The 15,947-nt window shown below is 37.4% G+C and overlaps 1 protein-coding gene across 1 annotated transcript; it reads left to right on the forward strand.

Moving 5' to 3' along the window:
- The first annotated feature begins 2,191 nt into the window (after positions 1-2,191).
- Positions 2,192-9,579, forward strand: LOC121400451 (vomeronasal type-2 receptor 26-like). The gene is made up of 2 exons (XM_041583590.1): positions 2,192-2,309; positions 8,666-9,579. Exons 1-2 carry the CDS (start codon positions 2,192-2,194, stop codon positions 9,577-9,579), a joined length of 1,032 nt encoding a protein of 343 aa, XP_041439524.1.
- Positions 9,580-15,947: the final 6,368 nt, after the last annotated feature.

A 15,947-nucleotide genomic window follows, 5' to 3' on the forward strand; every position in this document is an offset into this window, starting at 1 on the left:
GCCGAAACCTGTTGAGAAAGGATGAATCATGAACCAAATCCTGGATTTGATGCATCCCTATAATTAGCCAAACCCACAATACAATTGTCATTAACAAATTTACTGAATAAATCAAGTTCAATACTAGAACACTGCAAATCAGCAATATTATTCGTTGTCCTGCCATGCAACCCAGGTCATAATGAGAGACACGTTATAGAGTTACAACTTTTTTCCTGAGAAGAGAGAATTAAAAAACTTGGTCAAATCCTACCCAGAATATTGACAAACTATGGAATGTTCATTTGATTTAAAGCCTGTCTGAACTGAGCAGATCCAAACTAATTATGTTATATTTTCTATCTTCTATTTTAAGTTACATAAATATCTGAACTCTTTCCATAAAATTCAAGAGATAAGTACTTCATACTGGATTATGAATTTGTATTGCAACTCCACGAAAAAACTTCTTCATAGAACATGCGGAGTTTTCTTATACTTGGATCCATTAAATAACAAAATTGTCATCAATAAAAGGAACATTCAATGGAAAACCAAATACAACATGGTCAGCCATAGACTTTTTTATTTTTTAACTTTATGGAAAAAAATCTTTATCCAAAATCATTTCAGTTGACAGAACATGCCAACATGCAGAGCTAAGGCAGCCTCTCTTCTAGTACTGCTCCCATCATGCCCTCCTGTCCCATTCAGTACCAAGAAGAAAGGCTATTACCAACCTCATGGAGCAATTTGGAAGTCATTTCTTATTTTTTTTATGTAGTAGTGTGTACTGTATCTGTTATCCATTGCTTTGCCAATTATCTTTGTTTCCTCTTCTTCCCTATGGCTCTTAATTGTTCTTGATACACAGGTGGGCAACTAAGAATGCCTGGGCACATGTTAAGCAGCAGTGTAAAATATCGTAGTCTGTGAGGGCATACTTCATTTGGGTTGAAAAAAAATCTATCTATGAAGTTCATCTCCTCCATATGTTCCCCAGAGATAAATATGTGAAAAGAAATGTAATTAATCAAAATCGAGTGCATTCAAAAGGTCAACATTATGGCCCTGTCAGTCACTTGTCAAGCTTGTTAACATTTATTAAGGGTCACATTTTAGTGGTTTTAAAGGTTTTTGAAATGACAATTACACTCACTGGGGCTCATTTATAAACACTGAGCAAATTGGCACCTGGGCAGTAAACTATGGCAACCAATCAGATGTTTGTTTTCATTGGTCAACCGGCAGCTGCCTTTAAAAATCCAGTCACTGATTGGTTGATATGGGTAATTGCCAAGGTGCAAATTTGCCCAGTGTTTATAAATGAGCCCCACTTTCTCTAAAATCACGAATGTCATGAAATTTATGAAAGGATCAGAGTATAAAAAGTACAAATGTACTAAAAATGCTGCACAGTGTGCTAAAAAGTATGGAAACCTTGATAAACTCAAAAAGTTTGAGTTTTTTTGGACAATTCCTAGTGAAAAGAAAAATCTGAAAACCTCTAAAAGTCCAAATTGATTACAAATGTTCCAATAAGATGAGCGTAGCTCCCAATGACTTTAATAGGAACTTGACCTGGCAAATTTTTGTCTTAGATTTGTTTGTGGTTTTTACACTTGATAAATCTGGAATTTTTAGAGTTTTCAAGAAAGATAGAAAACGTACAGATTTTTAGAGATTTGTAAAAAAAAAAAAAATCTAAATTGGCCAACAAGTTTTAAAACCCACACCTAAGTACATTCAAGTGGCCACTATGTGAGCAGAACATGGGGCTAGAGAGCAGTAAAAAATGAAAGAAAAGCAGATTAATTTTGAATTGATTAGACAATAATTCAGATAACAATTCAAAGAATTAAAAAACAGGGATTGTTTGTCCATATATTGCAATATATTTAAGCTGAACAACTACGTCAAAGTCATCCCCGATGTGGCCAGTCCTACAATCAACTTGCATTTGATTCATTAAGAATTCTATTGCTTCATTATACATTATGCATTTTGCCACAAAACCTAAATGTTCTCTCCTGCAACATAACCCACAGCTGTTTCGAAAATTTATCATGTACTGTCTCTTTAAAGGAACAGTAACATGAAATTTTTTCTATAAAAAAAAACACCAGCACACATTTAACTTTAAAGTCACAAAGACTTTATTAAGAATTTTCTTACAGATACTCTACTTGCGCTCCTCTTCTGAAAAGGTGACATGGTGATGATCCTTCTGGCGGCGATTGATTTCTCCTCCCTGGCTATCTCCTATAGAAGGCAGGGAGTAGAAATCGAGCACCGCCTGATGGATCATGTCGCCTTTTCAGAAGAGGAGCGCAAGTAGAGTATCTGTAAGATAATTCTTAATAAAGGCTTTGCGAATGTAAAGTTAAATGTGTGCTGGTGGGTTTTTTCCGTTAAGGGCAAACAAATTTTTTATAGAAAAAATTTCATGCTAATGTTCCTGTAAAACTTCGACCATTCACCATCTAAAATCTGTGGAATAGCTGTTTTAGCCTATGGAGGACCTCCTACAACCTATTTGTAGTCATTTGGTGGACTTTGAAAAATCAAAGTTTTTTGAGACATATCCTTTGATTCCAATTTGATCGAAGACATTCAAAATTTGAATAGAACAATTCAAATACAGCCTATTCACCCATAGTTTAAATAATCTATTTTCTCAATACATTTTGGTTGGTCTTTTTTTATTTGAATTTCAAGTTTTAAATAACTCCCATCGGCTTGAAATTCGACCCTTGATAAATCTGCCCCTTTGTGTATTGGAGCTTGAGTACTAAGCATGTAATGTAATGAATTTGATCGCAATTAATGCATACTGTACAATGTAGGAGAACAGTGGGCTTATAAAGTTATCTAATAATGAGACATCTGTACTAAATTGGGTTTTAATTTTAAAAATATAACTCGAATTTGTGAGTTTTTGTGCAAAAAAAAAAATAATCATGGCGAAAAATTGAATGATGATAAATTACCCCTGTTCTGTCCTTACTACATGTTCCTTCCTTCATTAATCCACTGACACCCAATTAGAAAGCTTCGGTTTTATTAACAAGGGGAAGGTGTAAAACCGGGGAAAAATGACAGTGCTTAGTGAAACTGTAAAATATATTATAACAAGTACATAAACACAGTGGAGAATAGCATATATATAAATGCATGTATGAGTAGGAGTAGGAGTAGGAGAGGCATCTGTATGTGAGTAAAGCCTAGATGCCTGAGTAAACCTTAGGACCATGAGGTGGCTACACATATACAACAAGTTATACAATTGCATAAAGAGAAAAACAGATAAATAATGATCTGAATTTATGGGGGTAGAAGTAATACCTACCAATCATGCTTCCACAAGGCTGGATAGGGTAGGATTACTACAGATAATATTGTGCTAGCTGTGAACAGTATAAAGATGGCAGCTAGATGAATCATTTCCTGGTATTACACATAACCTAAGAAGGACATTTTTATAACAATGCACATAAACCATCAATTAAATCACTAGGTGGTGCAATATAAACTGTAAAACAATGCTGGAGGCATAACAAACCCCCCTAAAGGACAAGGAAATTAGCTACAAAGGCACAAGCTATAACACAATATTTATTCTGCAGAATGTTTTACCATACTATAGAACTCTCTGTTTGTTTAGGATAGCAGCTGCCATATTAGCATGGTGTGACACCACTTCCTTTCTGCCTCTCTCCCTGCTCTCTCACAGTTCTGGGCTCAGATTACAGCATGGAGAGGAGGAGAAAGAAGGGAGGAGGGAGAGAGGAGCAAACTGAGCATGCTCAAGCCCTAGCCCTGGAGGTTGAAGCTGAAAACAGGAAGTCTGATACAGAAGCCCATGAGTACACAATAGAAGGAAAGAAATGTGATGTTTCTTTTGACAGAGGACTCAGAGCAGCATTACTTTGAGGGTTTACTGGTGTATTTATATAGACCTTTCTAAAAAAGTTTACTTAAGGGGTTATTTACTAAAATCCGAATTTATCTCATTATTTTAATAAGAAAAGCTCTACCAAACTCCCATCACTTTGCCTTTTTTATTAATGAAATAACTCGAATACATTCTATCGGTAAAAAAAACTCTACAAAATAGAGCAAGAACTAGAACCGTGTAGGTTTTTTTTAAACTTTTCTCCCAAATTTCTAGATTTTTGTGTTTTTTTACTGAAAATCCTCAAATTTATCGAGTTATCTGGAAGAAGCCAGCGCAGACCCAAATATTTTCAAATTGGGATAGGAACATCACCCATTGACTTTTAAACGACCTTGACAGGTCTGAGATGGGGAATTTTCAGATTCTGGCTTATTGCAGCATCGGGGTATAATGAATTTCTAAAAAAGTAGTCCCATTAATTTTTTTTTTTGCCCCAAAAAGCCCAACTAGATAAAGTTTTAGTTTTTAATTTGTAGTTTAGTAAATAACCCCTTTAAATTTTAATTGTTCCTTCTCCTTTATTTAAACCTGCAATAAATTAGTCAAGAAAGTGTCCTATTCAAATAACGTAGAATGCACAGTTCAGGAACATTTGTTTTTGTGTAAATAAGGGTTTAATTGTGAGTTTTAACATTCATTAATAAATACAATGCAAAAATCCATGGGAATGAGTAGAATGTGGGTGAGTTTTTATTTATGAAGCTCTTAACTCACATTTTGATTAATCTGCCCCTAAATCTATCACTTACAAATTCTTTATTTTTTAGGTGCCAAGATCTCAGTGCTCAAACTATTGTCTCCCAGGATTCTGGAATACACTAAAGTCTGGATACCAGTCCTGCTGTTATGTTTGTGTGCCATGTCCTGAAGGAGCAATATCCAATACAACTGGTATAAATGTTTGTATAAATCTTTTCTCTAGTGCTGTAAATGCTAACTATGTTCTATTACAAACTACATAATTTATTAAGGGTCGAATAGTAAATTGGAGTTAGAATTAGAATTTTCAATTTTTGTGTCAAACTTCACACATTCAAATTTGAATCCCCTAATTTAAATGTAAATTTGAATGTAAGATTTATGACACCTTGACCATCGAAACAGTTCAAATATTCACTACCCAAAACCTGGCAAGTTGATTTACAAGTCAATGGCAGAGGTCCATTAATTTATTTGGATATATAAGTATTTTTTTCAGGAGGGAAAACTCAATTCAAATTCAATTCGAGCTTGATTCAAATTTTCGGGTCAGGACTATTCGATAAATTATTAGACGTTCAAATTTTTCCTTAAATAATCTCCCATTTGAGTTTGAGTATATTTACATAAATTTGAGTATATTCACATAAATTTGAGTATATTCACTTAAATTGAAAATTTGACCTTTGATAAATCTGCCCATTAAAATAGTAATACAAATCAGGGTATGGGCATATACCACATGTTCAGACTTTATTACAGATCTAAAGCACAACAAGGCATTGGGATAGGAATGGTAAACCTTTTGTTATAAACCTACCCAACATAGAACAGAAGATTCATGCTTACAAATATTCCCTAAGAAATGGCAATTTTTTTTTTATAAATATATATAATTTGCTCATTTTGCTCTATTGCCTGCTAGGGATGTCGCGGACTGTTCGCCGGTGAACCTGTTCGCGCGAACATTGACTGTTCGCGCTCGCCGAATGTTCGCGAACGTCGCGCGACGTTCGCCATTTTGGGTTCGCCTTAGCTGGCGCTTTTTTTGACCTCTCACCCCAGACCAGCAGATACATGGCAGCCAATCAGGAAGCTCTCCCTCCTGGACCACCCCCACACCCCCTGGACCACTCCCCTTCCATATATAAACTGAAGCCCTGCAGCGTTTTTTCATTCTGCCTGTGTGTGCTTGGAAGAGCTAGTGTAGGGAGAGAGCTGTTAGTGATTTGAGGGACAGTTGATAGTAAGTTTGCTGGCTAGTAATCTACTTGATACTGCTCTGTATTGGAGGGACAGAACTCTGCAGGGATTTGAGGGACATTTTAGGTTAGGTAGCTTTGCTGGCTAGTAATCTACCTTCTACTGCAGTGCTCTGTATGTAGCTGCTGTGGGCACTGATCTCTTCTGATCTCATCTGCTGACTGCTGTAATAACCCAATAGTCCTTGTAAGGACTGCTTTTATTTTCTTTTTTGTTTTTTTACTTTGCTACTATAAGAGCCCAGTGCTATTACTCTAGCTGTGTTGGGGAGTGGGACTGGTGTGCTACTGTGCTGCTCCTAGTAGTTCAGCAGCACCAACCCGAGTAATTTTTTTTTTTTAATATACATATATATTTTTTTTTATTTTACTGTTCTTTAACGTGTCCAGTGCTGTTTGCTGTTCTTCATAGTAGTGCACCAATAGTAGTGCACTTGCAGGCATTATTTGCCCAGTGTGTTCTTCAAACAACTGCCATCTAGCTGTGTGAGCTTTTTCACATTCTGTCTAAATATCAATAATAATACCGTCTCCAGAAACACCACCCGAGTGACGTTTTTCAAGCAGCAATAATATATTCCGTATCCACTGCTGTAGTAGTGTATACGTTGACCTTGTAGGCATTATTTGCCCAGTGTGTTCTTCAAACCACTGCCATCTAGCTGTGTGAGCTTGTTCACATTCTGGGCCAATTCTGATAACTCCACATTCTCTGTAACTCCTGCTTCCTCAATTATTTCTTGTTGTACATTATTATTCCCAACTCCACATGATTACTTTGCACCAGAGTTTGTTTCAGTGCTGCCCAGTCTCCTTTGTGCCACCTGCTCATCCACTTGTATCACTGCCAGGGCTGGGCCAAGGTATTTTGGCAAGAGTTTCAATCAGTTCCCCACCTGGTCCTGCATTACCATTGCCAGAACCATCATATGCCCCCATTTGTACCTGTGCCAATGGCAGTCAATTCTTCCGATTGCCCCCAATCTGTACCTGTGTCAGCATAAGACAAAACATCAATCATATTGTTACCCCCAAGATATCCTTCGATCAAAAAAGTTAGCCAAGCCTATGGGGACCTTCCCCATAGGCTAACATTGACTTCGGTAGCTTTTAGATGGCGAACTAGGGGGTCGAAGATTTTTTTAAAGAGACAGTACTTTGACAATCGAATGGTCGAATAGTCAAACGATTTTTACTTCGAATCCTTCAATTCGAAGTCGTAGTCGTAGTTGAAGGTCAAAGTAGCCCATTCGATGGTCGAAGTAGCCCCAAAAAAACTTCGAAATTCGAAGTTTTTTTCTTAGAATCCTTCACTCGAAGTTAGTGAATCGGCACCTTATTGTGTTACTCACGGACAAGTTTTTCATCTGAGTGTGGCTCATGGGGTGAAAAAGGTTGGGGACCCCTGAAATAGATGATGATCATATTTACAGCGACTAATCCTGTCAGGACATACAGTACAATTTAATTCTCATTCAGTACATAATATAAAACATAATATTTTTTATTGTTCCATTTATATGAATTTATATTATGTGAACCAATGATCTTCTATCTGACTTCATTCTGTCTTTCTTACATAAGATAATGAATTTGATGTTTCAAATGGTTAACTCATGAAACAACAACAAAAAGTTTCAATTAATACTGAAGTTTCAATTAATACTGAAGAAACCACAAACGAAACTGCAAGGGTGTTGGTTATTTCTTAATAAATTCACATGCTGTGCCTTTTCCTCTAGTTCTCTAAAGTTTGGCATAGAAAATAAAAAAATAATGAGGTAAGTGAGGTGATTTATAGGTGCGCTGGATTCAATAGGTAGAACAGCGGATTTTGTTTGGCCTAATGGAAAGATTTATTATTAAGTGGACCTTGGGCATATAGATGTAAGAAAATACAAGTGTGATCTTTAATCACATTTTAATACACTGTATGGTTTTATTTACTTCATGTGGGAAATTTTTTACAATGCATTTTTGGGGATGGGGGGTTTTCCTGAAAAATAAGAACGTTTGCAAGCCCCCATGTCAAGGTAAACCCAATATGGTGGAAACATGGCTAAATATGCTCTCACAAGCTGCTCATCCCCTGCTATGCAAATTACATTTCCAAACAAGTTTAAAATAATATTTTATTATTAATGAATTTTAAAAATGTCTAGTAAATTTCCTTACAACATAAGCTGGGGTTGCAAATTGCATTATTCTAGTGAAACTACAGCTAAAATTTCTTACCCTGGGCTACTCCACAAACCCAATACCTATAAACTTAAATGAGAACCAGCTGAGGCCAGTATATTAGTAACAGATGATAAATATCTCCCTTCCCTGACCCTCCCTGTGGAAAAAACCCTTATGGTTAGGCCTGTCTATTCCCTGTCCATTCTGCCAACATTATGCCATCCCACTGCCCCCTGTTCAATGTCCAGTTATGTCATCACCTGGCCCCAAATGATTTCTATCCGACCCATAGGCTATTTTTTTTTTATGGCACAAAGGTGGCAACCCTATTCCCACTCCAAACCCCAAAACCCTTTCCACTTGTCTTGCCCTCTTCCTGCTGTTACTGACAAAGTATCCCTATGTGTGTACCTGATTTTATCCAAACTTCCAGCAAGAGCAAGTGCCATTGAAGCTAGGCCCATAATTGTGCATGATCCTACATAGGTAATGTCATTGTATAGAAATTGTATATATACTCTTTTCTATAACTAACACAATTTATAATCCACTTTGAAATGAAAATCTTTTTTTGTTACCTTTACAGACAGTGTAACCTGCATTAGATGTCCTTACAATGAATGGCCCAATGAGCAAAGGGATCAGTGTATTGCAAAGGCAGAAGAATTTCTTTCATATACTGATAATGTGATTTCCGTGTTGTTTTCATCACTTTCAGTTTTCTTATCCGTTATCACTGCGCTGATGTTGGGAGTTTTCACTGTACACAGGGACACCCCCATAGTGAGAGCCAACAATAGGAGCCTCAGCTTCCTCCTCCTTGTCTCCATCAAGCTGAGCTTCCTCAGTGTGTTTCTGTTCCTCGGTCGCCCTGTGGATATAACCTGCATGCTGCGTAACATCACTTTTGGAATCACCTTCTCCATAGCAGTCTCTTCTCTCCTGGCCAAGACTATCATGGTTTACATTGCTTTCAAAGCCACCAAGCCAGGGAGCTCATGGAGGAAATGGATTGGAGTCAAACTGTCCAATTCTGTAGTCTTGTTCTGCTCATCCATTCAAATAATAATCTGTATGACTTGGTTGGCCATTTCTCCTCCCTTTCAGGAACTGGACCTTCACACTTACCCTGGAACCATCATCATTCAGTGCAATGAGGGCTCAGCTATTGGCTTTTACTCAGTTATTGGGTATATGGGGCTTCTGGCAGCTGTTAGTTTTGTTTTAGCATTTTTAGCTCGGACATTACCGAACAGTTTTAATGAGGCCAAGTACATCACTTTCAGCATGTTGCTCTTCTGCAGTGTTTGGATCACAATGATCCCGGCCTATCTGAGCACCAAAGGCAAAAACACTGTGTGTGTGGAGATATTTGCCATACTGACCTCAAGTGCCGGACTTTTAGCCTGTATATTTCTGCCCAAATGTTACATTATTTTATTTAGACCTGAAATGAACACAAAATCCAAATTACTTGAGAACAAAAAAGATAATGCTTGAAGCACATCAGTGCTTACATTAATCATTCATTATATTTTGAGTGAATAAAAATGTTTTTTTGGATGGAGTTTGTACTTTATGAAACTCCATCCGAAACAAATGTTACTATTGCAAAGGTTTGAAGACATAGGAACAACTAAGTCCTAGCCAGTGTAAGATGTAAGACCATTTTGATGGGATCTGAAACACATAGTTACATAGTTAGTTACATAGTTAAATTGGGTTGAAAAAAGACAAAGTCCATCAAGTTCAACCCCTCCAAATAAAAACCCAGCCCCATACATACACCCATCCCTACTTTTAATTAAATGCTATATGGCCATACCTATACTAACTATAGAGCTTAGTATCACAATAGCCTTTGTATTATGTCTGTCCAAGAAATCCTCCAAGTCCCTCTTATAGTCATTAACTGAATCAGCATCACAACATCACCCGGCAGTGCATTCCCCAACCTCACTGTCCTGACTGTGATGAAACCCCTACTCTGTTCCTTTAAATGAAAATTCTTTTCCTCTAGTCTGAAGGGGAGGCCTCTGGTGATTCTCTTTATGGGTAAAAAGGTCCCCTGCTATTTGTCTATAATGTCCTCTAATGTACTTGTAAAGTCTAATCATGTCTCCTCACAAGCGCCTTTTTTCCAGAGAAAACAACCCCAACCTTGACAGTCTCCCCTCATAATTTAACTCTTCCCTCCCTCTAACCAGTTTAGTTGCACTTAGTCTCTGCACTCTCTCCAGCTCATTTATATCCCTCTTAAGGACTGGAGTCCAAAACTGCCCCCATACTCCAGATGAGGCCTCACCAGGGACCTATAAAGAGACATAATTATGTTTTCATCCCTTGAGTTGCTTTAGTAGCCACAGAATGACGCTGCCCTGAATGCACTCCGAATGCAAAAATCAAGAAAAATTTGTGATTTTTTTTTGTATAATCTGACTTTTAAAAAATCACAAATTTTTCAGAATTTATTAAACCCTGAGGATGGAAAAGTCTGAATCTCAGACCTGTCGAGGTTGCATATAAGTCAATGGGAGATGTCCCAATGATTTTTTGATGTGCGCTGGGTTTGGGGCAATACCCCAAATTTTTGGAGTTTTCGGGTGAAAATTATGAAAAAATTGTGAAAATCGGTTGAAAAATTCAGAATTGTGAAAATCGGATTTTTTTTCAGGAAAATGTGATAATAAATAAGCGTAAAAAACTCCGAGCAGATTTGATCGGAGTTTGTAGCAGAAAATATTGAGATAAATTTGGACTTTGATACATAACCCCCTTAGTGTAGAACTTGCATTTATATTATTTTTGCCAAAGTGCATAACCTTGTATTTATCAACATTGAATAATGATAAATACATAGTACAAATTTTCCCACAAAACTAAAATATATTTGGAAACTTTGGCACAACATTGCAATCGTTAAAGTTCATGCTTGGAGCTATTGGAAGTGACAGCTTTAGTCTGCACCTTTCTCCAGATTAAAAACTCTCCAAATAAGATGCAGAGCCATTCATTTTCCAACAAAAAAGTACAAGGCTCCACATTCCTTAAACGTGTTGTTCACGTTAAAATACATTTTTAGTATGATGTAGAGATTGATATTTTGAGACAATGTGCAATTGGTTTTTATTTATTTTTTATTCATGGTTTTTGAGTTAGTAAAACCTTTATTCAGCAGCTCACTAGTTTGAAATTTTGCTAAAAAATAATGTACTGTATCTCCACTAAACAAAGGCTGCACTGCTTTGAGTGAAGTGCTCCATTCTATGTGATTAGTTGTTCCTCGTGGTGCAACACACAAAGTAGATGCTCAACGAAAAGCTGATTTATTAAAGAGTTACCTCAAGCAAGAAGTTTGGGGCAGGGGCACCTAAACCTTCCAAATAATAGGGTAAGTGCTGGAAAAGAAACATACAAATGGATTGCTTGATGAATGTGAATTGTAGAAAGTAGAATTTGGGGTGGACATCTCTGCATTTTGTACATATCAAAGTGGTGCTCATCACTAATTTTTAAACCATTAAGCAAATTGTGTGGTCACTGGCCTTATTACACCCCCATTTAATGGTTTAAAAATTAGTGGTGATCACAACTTTCCCTTGAGTGTTATAGGTTATACAGGAGCCGTGACCAATTCCACCCTTTCCAGCTATAGTCAGATGGCCAATAAAAGGGCAACCAAGTTTTGGAGTTTTAACCTTGGAAGTAGCAAGTTAGTTGCAGGTAAAACATCGTTTCTGCGTAAAATGTATAAGGAAGCAATCAAATTTTTACTAACAAGACAAGGTGCCCTGGACAAACAGTAAAACAGAAATGGTATAATAAGAATGCTTGTAATTCAGTCAATAAAACATAACTTGAATTTACTGAGTCAATTAAAGAGTTATTTACAGGTTATCTGTGAATTACACAATTTATGTTCAATTTCTAAAATAGACAGTACATCCTCTAGCTGTGTATGGATATATATTGAGGATACTGTGCAAATCCATTCTCTGTTGTCTATAAAATGAGGGTTGGAATAGGGAGTCTCCTTACTCTGTTCTACAAATGCAGCCAAATCCTGGATCCTCTGTGTCTCTCTGTATTACTGACTGTTGCATGGAAACTCTATCCTGCATTGTTTTGTGGTACATTATGTCGCCTAAGTGGTCTGATATATATAATTATAATATGTGTGGAACCCTGCAGATCTGAGATCTTCATTATTGTATTAGAGAGGGTACAGAGAAGGGCAACTAAGCTGGTAAAAGGTATTGAAAATCTTAGCTATGAGAAATGACTGGAAAAATTGGGGATGTTCAAGCTGGAGAAGAGACTCTTAAGGGGTGATGTGATAACTATGTATAAATATATAAGGGGATCATATAATAATCTCTCTAATGATTTATTTACCAGTAGGTCTTTCCAGCTGACACAAGGTCACCCATTCCAATTAGAAGAAAAGAGGTTCCAGCTAAATATTGGGAAGGGGTTTGTTACAGTGAGAGCTGTGAAGATGTGGAATTGTCTCCCTGAATCAGTGGTACAGACTGATACATTAGATAGGTATAAGAAGGGGTTGGATGACTTTATAGCAAGTGAGGGAATACAGGGATATGGGAGATAGCTCATAGTACAAGTTAATCCAGGGACTGGTCCCATTGCCAATTTGGAGTCAGAAAGGAATTTTTCCCCCTCTGACACAAATTGGAGAGGCTTCAAATGGGGTTTTGCCTTCCTCAGGATCAACTAGCAGGCAGATTAAAAATAGTTAAAAAGTTGAAACTGATGGACACGAGTCTTTTTTCACTTAACTTACTATGTTACTATGCATTCATGTCTAGACACAAGAGTACCAAATCCACCCAAAAAGTCCAAAATAAGTTTGAAAAGTTTGAAAAATTAACCACTTGCCTCTTGCAACATACTCCACATAGCCTCACATACAGTATATACAGACTTGGTACATAAGCTTCTGTTTAGGCAGAAAGTCATTAATACGTTTCTTCCTAGGTCAGTGTGGGAGGAACCATTGATATCTGTCACAATAATGTTGATGTAAGATAATTATAGGTAGCAAAGTCTGACAGAAGTTCAAAATAAAGGTCATAATGATAAAGTTCCCATAATTCACAATAAGACATGCACAAACACTTTCCCTAGACAGTTTCCCATCACAACCCCAAAAAACATAAAAGTAGATGCTGACAGCTTTGCGACACTTAGGAAATTGGGCAGAGATACATGGGTACAACCTGACTAGCCTTTGTGGGGTTAGATGCACCATATTAAGAAATGTTATCTGCCTGCCCCTAGTGGAGATGGTTAATTGAGGTACTAATTCAAGGACATCTTTCCTCATTTTGTGGTCCAGTTATGGTGAAGCCCCACATCATTTTTGCTAAACTTTATTCAGTTGATTAGGTTTCAATTACATCAGAAGGGCATACATACTGTATATGTTAGGACCTTTGTCAGGTCAGGCAAACTACACTTCCAGAGTGGTTTCCGTGACTACTAATAGTCTAAGAGGGAACTGTGACAAACAACTGCAAATATCTATAACCAGAGAGTGGAAATTCAGATTGGACACACTACCTTCATTTTAGAGCTTTGGCAAAAAGACAAACACAAATAAACTTACTATCTTTGCAGCTCAATAGACACAAATAGAACTCCTAGAAACCATAATCCCAGATATGAATCTAAAACTCTGGAAGGAAGAATGGGCAATATGAGATAAATCAGCTACTAGAACACTAGGATTTAGTGTGCTCAAACAACTTTTAATCTGCGGGGAAACATTTCAACTATCATGATAATGCTTAGATGTATCTCAATACCAAAGGAAGAGTCTGGGTTTGGAGCCAAATGTAAGGGGTTGTGAGTAGTGATGGGCAAATTTCGAAACGGCGCCGGCGAAATTTTTTTTTTGAACCGGCGATTTTTTTCGGGGGAATTTTCTCGGGCGTTTCGCAAATTTATTCGCTGGCAGCAAATCGCGCAAATTCACCTTGAATTTGCGCCTGGCGAATAAATTCGCCCATCACTAGTTGTGTGAGAGAGAGAGGTTATAAAAGTGTTCCTGCTGCAGCATCCAGCCAGATCCAGTGTGTGTGAGACTGTCCAGGAGTGCAGACAGGCTGCTGTTTCATGCTATGTAGATTTAGTTGAGAGTTCTGCATCTTTAAATGTAGAGCCCATCCTGTTCTCTGCAAGCTGCTAGAGACTCAGGAGGTGAAAGGTGTCATTGCTGAGATTGACCCTGCTACAGCGCTGCCTGTAATCTCTGGTGTGAGCACCCCGATGGGTGATTGAGTCACCCAAGGGAGAGTATTGGCAAGGATTCAAGTGTGGGGACCCAGTTTGAGGACAGGTCTTGTGCATTTACCTGCTATGTGGTAGCGGCTGGTAAGTTCCAAAGTGAGAGGTACTTTTGGGAAAGGTAGCGCTTGGGAGCTCTTGGGAAGGGATATTCCATTTGAACTGAACTGTGTAGTTATTAACCCCTTCTAGAGTATTGGGACTGTGATAATAAAAAGGACTGTGTTGGAGAGACAGAGTGATACCTAATAGTGAGTTGGGTAGGTCCCATGTTTCCACAGTGCAGGAGTGAATTGTGTATTAGATTGCCCAAGTTGATTCACTACTGTTTGACATAAAGTTTATATTTATTTCACTGCAAACTTGTGTTTTATTTTTCCTAGTGGAACCCCCTGAGGTGTGCTCCTCAGTGTCCACTAGGTGGAGATACTACACTGTAAATACCAGTTCCCAGAACTTTTCATATGCAAAAGGGATCCAGGGCTCTGGATTGCAAATGGTTAATTGCTATTTAAAAAGACAGTAGCCAAATTAGGGTTACACATACATAAATACAAGGACATTTTATTATTTAAGCCACTAGTAATTGTATAAGTATTTTGTTTCTGATCACATGATGTTTACCTTGCTTTCCTAGAGGTGACTCATTATTGGTGTTATGAAAACAGGACTCTCAACCATACCTGACTCTTGAGTTTGGCTATAAGGGGTTATAATTACACTCAGGTTAGGCTAACATCAGATACCCCAAAACATACTAACACCCATAAAATTAATTTGCTGCCACCATCTATCATTAACAGGTGATAGAAACCTAATTTAACTATTTCCCTGCCCTCTATAACAGGTGATAACTCACAATACAACAAGGCATCAAACACTCTCTCCTATGGTAGAGAGTAGTTAGGGAAAGGGTTAGATTCTACTAGTTTAACAAGCACTCAAGCAGCCAAAAGGTTAATTTACATCCTAACAAACTTTCCTGATATCCATACTAGTTATTTAGCATAGTAATAGGCAACTTTCCTGTTCCATACATACCAAGAATGAATACACTTAGGAACAAGCTTTCAAATGGGCAATGACTTTGAGCACAAGGACAACATGTCAATTTGAGTCAACATGTTTAGGGAAATCCCAAAGATTTGCTTTGGTGAGAAGTAAAAAAACAACCATAAATAACTAGTTCACTCCTTTTGAAAGCAGTACATTCATGCTACTGTATATTTGTGGCTGTATATTTTTTTTAGAAAAAAAAATCTAAAGTATGTTATTTTGTAATTTAGGAAGCACCTGACCAAGTTAACATTTTCATACCCCTCTCTAATTAAATAAAAAGAAAACAGTACATGAAAAAAACAAAAACATAAAACAAAATAGACCATCATTTTGCAGGTGGACCTTCCCAGTCCTTTGTGCGCTGACTCTTTTATGAACTTTTGTTTGAATATATTTCTAGAGACCACTATAAATGAGGTCTTCTTCCCACAGAAGGGTTAGTAGATGTGGTTTGATGGGACAGAGTTCAAATTAATTTAATGCACTGCAGACAAGAGTGGCAT

Source organism: Xenopus laevis, chromosome 1L (assembly GCF_017654675.1).
Source record: "Xenopus laevis strain J_2021 chromosome 1L, Xenopus_laevis_v10.1, whole genome shotgun sequence".
In the NCBI taxonomy this organism is placed as follows: Eukaryota; Metazoa; Chordata; class Amphibia; order Anura; family Pipidae; genus Xenopus; species Xenopus laevis.